Source organism: Ostrinia furnacalis, unplaced genomic scaffold (genome assembly GCF_004193835.3).
Source record: "Ostrinia furnacalis isolate ACB-3 unplaced genomic scaffold, ASM419383v2 OfSCF2833, whole genome shotgun sequence".
In the NCBI taxonomy this organism is placed as follows: Eukaryota; Metazoa; Arthropoda; class Insecta; order Lepidoptera; family Crambidae; genus Ostrinia; species Ostrinia furnacalis.
Window position 1 is genome coordinate 244,521 of NW_021133072.1, and position 3,886 is coordinate 248,406.

At 35.3% G+C, this 3,886-nt stretch overlaps 1 protein-coding gene across 1 annotated transcript; it reads right to left on the bottom strand.

The window, feature by feature from the left end:
- Positions 1 to 404: 404 nt before the first annotated feature.
- On the bottom strand, positions 405 to 3,639 carry LOC114356586 (calcium/calmodulin-dependent protein kinase type 1). The gene is made up of 2 exons (XM_028309815.1): positions 2,553 to 3,639; positions 405 to 1,793 (listed from the first exon to the last, which is right to left on the bottom strand). Exons 1-2 carry the CDS (start codon positions 3,422 to 3,424, stop codon positions 1,586 to 1,588), a joined length of 1,080 nt encoding a protein of 359 aa, XP_028165616.1. The 5' UTR covers positions 3,425 to 3,639; the 3' UTR covers positions 405 to 1,585.
- Between the last annotated feature and the right edge of the window lie 247 nt (positions 3,640 to 3,886).

The window sequence follows — 3,886 nt, forward strand, 5'->3', positions numbered from 1 at the left end:
TATTTAATAATGAAAGAAAATAAAAAATATGGGTTTAATATTTTCTAATTATCTGTCTGACGGACTAATAATTGAAATTTTGTCATCTAGCCTATTATACAGGATGATAATTGTGACCTATCGCAAATAGTTTCAGAGAGATCCCACAGACTATTTTCAAATAGATATCCCGTACCAATAAACAACCAGCCTAGTGAATATAGACGTCGTGAAAATTTCAGTATAGGAAGGACATAACTTTAGAATCGGAAACTTACTCTAGGTATAAGATTATATGATTTGTTTAATATTTTAAAACAACTACTAGGTACTCGAAATTTCAAGGATTAAATAGGTTTAATTAGATAGGTATACATAAAATTTTCAATGCAATAACATGGGTGGAGGCGGTCTTATTACGCCTAATATTCATGCAGTGCACAAAGTTATTCATTTGACAATAATTGACGCACTACATGTAGCAATGCCTTGGCGAATGACGCGAATCCATACGTGATCAGTCGTGTATGAAGATCAACACACACTGCAGTGTTGCACGTCATTTGACTATGTTGTGCATGTTATACAACTTTGCCGAAATGGTTACTTTTACATTGCACCGATTGTAGCCTAATGAATGACTTGAGTCGCGCCTCTTCTGAAATATGCCCTCGGAATTTAATATGCAATTTCATTAATGTTTTATGTTTTTTTTTTCAGTTACCAACAGGATAAAACTTTCAAATTGATATCAAACTTGGAGCATATTACAGAACTGACAGTACTTTGCAATACATTTTAACCACATTAATTTGTAAATATTCGTCATTTTTATGATTTAACTCTAATGGTTTTGAAACAGATCTTACAATTAAGTATATTTTATGTGATTATCACCATACCTTAATATATTAGTCAGTATCTTTAAAGAGAACATTGTTTAACCTACCTAATTATTTTGTTATCATTCAAAAAGTGAAGTACAGAATATTTAAAAATTATTTTGATAGATAACTTTTTATGATACATATGATACAGTGTCATGTTGCTACTATTACAGATCATAGACACAAGGTTCCCATGAGATTCGTAGGTTCCACTGAACATTATAAGAAGAATGTTCCTAATTAAAATTAGGTATGGTATGTAAGTAGTCATTTTTAAGAAAATAGTAAAGTTGTATAATTGAGATAAAATTTAGAGTAGCTTTAAGTTTTATTAACAGGTCATATCAATATCCATCAGAAATTATAGAATGACTAGGTATAATGTTTTAAAAACAGTTCGATGCTTCCATTCATTACCTAAATATTATGCTTAATAACATTTATAAGCACTGCTCCAATTAAAAGTTTCAAGCGCTGATAATACAATTTGTGTCATTATTATATTTAGCGATGACACAAATCAGAGGCGCGTCAACAGTTTGGACAATGAACTTCCATTAGTGTGGCACATCTATCAATTTAATAAAAGCCACAGACATTATTAATAGGAGAGTTGTTTTAAGTCAACTTGTCATGTTAAAATGTTATACTTGTTAATATTAAGTACCTTATTAAGCAGACGTATCTTGTTATGGGGAAAGGAGTATCGGCTGAGGCAGCTATTGCTTGGACTGCGCGCTAGAGTTGCGGCTTGAGCTGCTGCTGTTCAGTGCCATCTTCTGCATTTGACGAATCACCGTAGTCGCATGGTATGCCTGTTTCCAGCGGGACTTCGCGAAATTCTTTTTGAGCTGCTCGGATACAGTTCCATGGATATTCTTGTTGCTGGCTGCATTTCCAGAGATCCATGGGTGTGCAAGAGCCTGCCTGTAAAATTTAAAATGCTTGAATTAATAACTTTTGTATTAATCCAAACTAATTTTAACTCCATGACCATTTTAATATTTGATTAGTTGAGTTAAGCCTATATTAGGACTAATGGAGATTTGGAACTAGAGTTGAGTGATTTAAATCTCTTGATTTGTTTATAAAAAATCTGTTAAGTAATTCTGTAATTATTTAAAATTATCTGTTGTTTACAAACATTGATTAATGAATCAGAAAACTATCACTAATTGCTGCAAAATTCATAACAAAATTTAGTCAAGTCAAAGTGCCTATTTTTCATCTACAATAATACACATTATTAGGGTTTAGGTGTTGGTGTGACGAGGGACATACTGAGGCCTTGTAAGGCTTGATAGATCCAATCCAAATTTGCAAGGTCCAATTAGATTTATATTATTGTATCATAAACATTATTTTCTTAAAATATTTCAAAGAATATAGCCTGTATTTAAAAATTTGCAAAATTAAGGCATGATTAAAGCATAAAGCCAGAGTACAGGCCCGCAGCAGAGCATTTCCCGGGCCAAACATCTACAGCATTTGTTTAACTTTCATTTGGGAAATATGATAGCAGATAAAGAGAAAATAATATAGCTAGCCTAGCAGTTGTTGAACTAGAGCTTTGGCTTTTGAAATCCTCATAACATTAAATGAGGATTTCAAAAGCATTATAATGTTATAATAAAAAAATAAAGTTTAGAATAAAACTTGAGAATAATAAATAAGAAGAATACTTACTTGCATGTGTACCTCTTGTCAACGTCAACACACATCAAATGCCGGATGAAATCCTTGGCAGAATCACTAATGTCATCCCAGTATGGTGAGTCAAATTCAAAATCTCCTTTCAATATTTGTGCAAAAAGATTTGCATCATTTTCATCATAGAATGGAGGATATCCACAGAGCAAGATGTACGATATAACGCCTATACTCCACACATCGACCGCCTTTCCATACGGTTTCTGTGCCAACACTTCAGGCGCAACATAACCGGGGGTTCCACAAGCTGTTGCCATAATCCCAGAGTCCTCAATCTTGGATAAACCAAAGTCACTGATCATAATTTTACTGTCCTCATCGGCACTGTAGTACAGCAGGTTTTCAGGCTTCAAATCTCTGTGCACCACCCCTTGAGAGTGCATGTAGTCCACAGCTTCCAACACTTGTCTGATCAGGACTGACGCGTCTTTTTCAGTGTACGAACCCTTCTCGACGATACGATCGAACAATTCACCACCTGTTACCAACTCCATCACAAGATAAACCTTATTTTTATCTTCATATGTTTCCAACAGCTGGACAATATTTGGATGAGAAAACATCTTCTTCTCTGCACCCTCACCCTTTGCCTGCTCACTAAATCTCTTCAACACTCTTATTTCATTCTCTAACGAGTCTTCCTTTCCTTTCAGGGCCTTCTTATCGATAATTTTGCACGCATATAGCTGACCGTTTTCTTTGCTTTCTATTAGACGCACCTCCGAAAAGGCTCCTGTGCCTAACAGATCCTTGACTACATATTTGTCTTCGATAGATGGGGGCTTCTCCGAATCTCTGCTGTCCTTTTTAGATTTTCTTCCAAAATCTTTTTTGCCGAAAAGAGGCATCTTTGTGCCCCAAGCGGAACGCACTACACTAAGCACCTACTACTTTAATCTTTAACAAAAATATCTACGTACATACATACAGCAGATAATAACCGAGACTGAACAGAGAACAATATTTCGTACTCGGCTGGCTTCACGGCAATTCACGGATAAACGGAACGGAATGTTGCGCAGGGCGCCCAAGGTCAGACAACTTGTCAAAAATCCTGTGCTGTGGCAGCCGAAGATGGCAGCCAATGGCAGCAGCAGTGCACACACGGGCAACATCTGTCTAATCGATGGCGCTAGTTCCGTGCAAAGCTGTCAAAATATGTTAATTTTACTAGAAATAACTTTAGTTCCATTTTTCGTCACATTCATTAAGTTTGTGGTACTTGTAATCGGATTGAACGTTTCGTTCTATGCATAATTAGTGTTATTTTTTGTGACCTGGATTTTTATACGTATTTGTGTTTTGTAGAC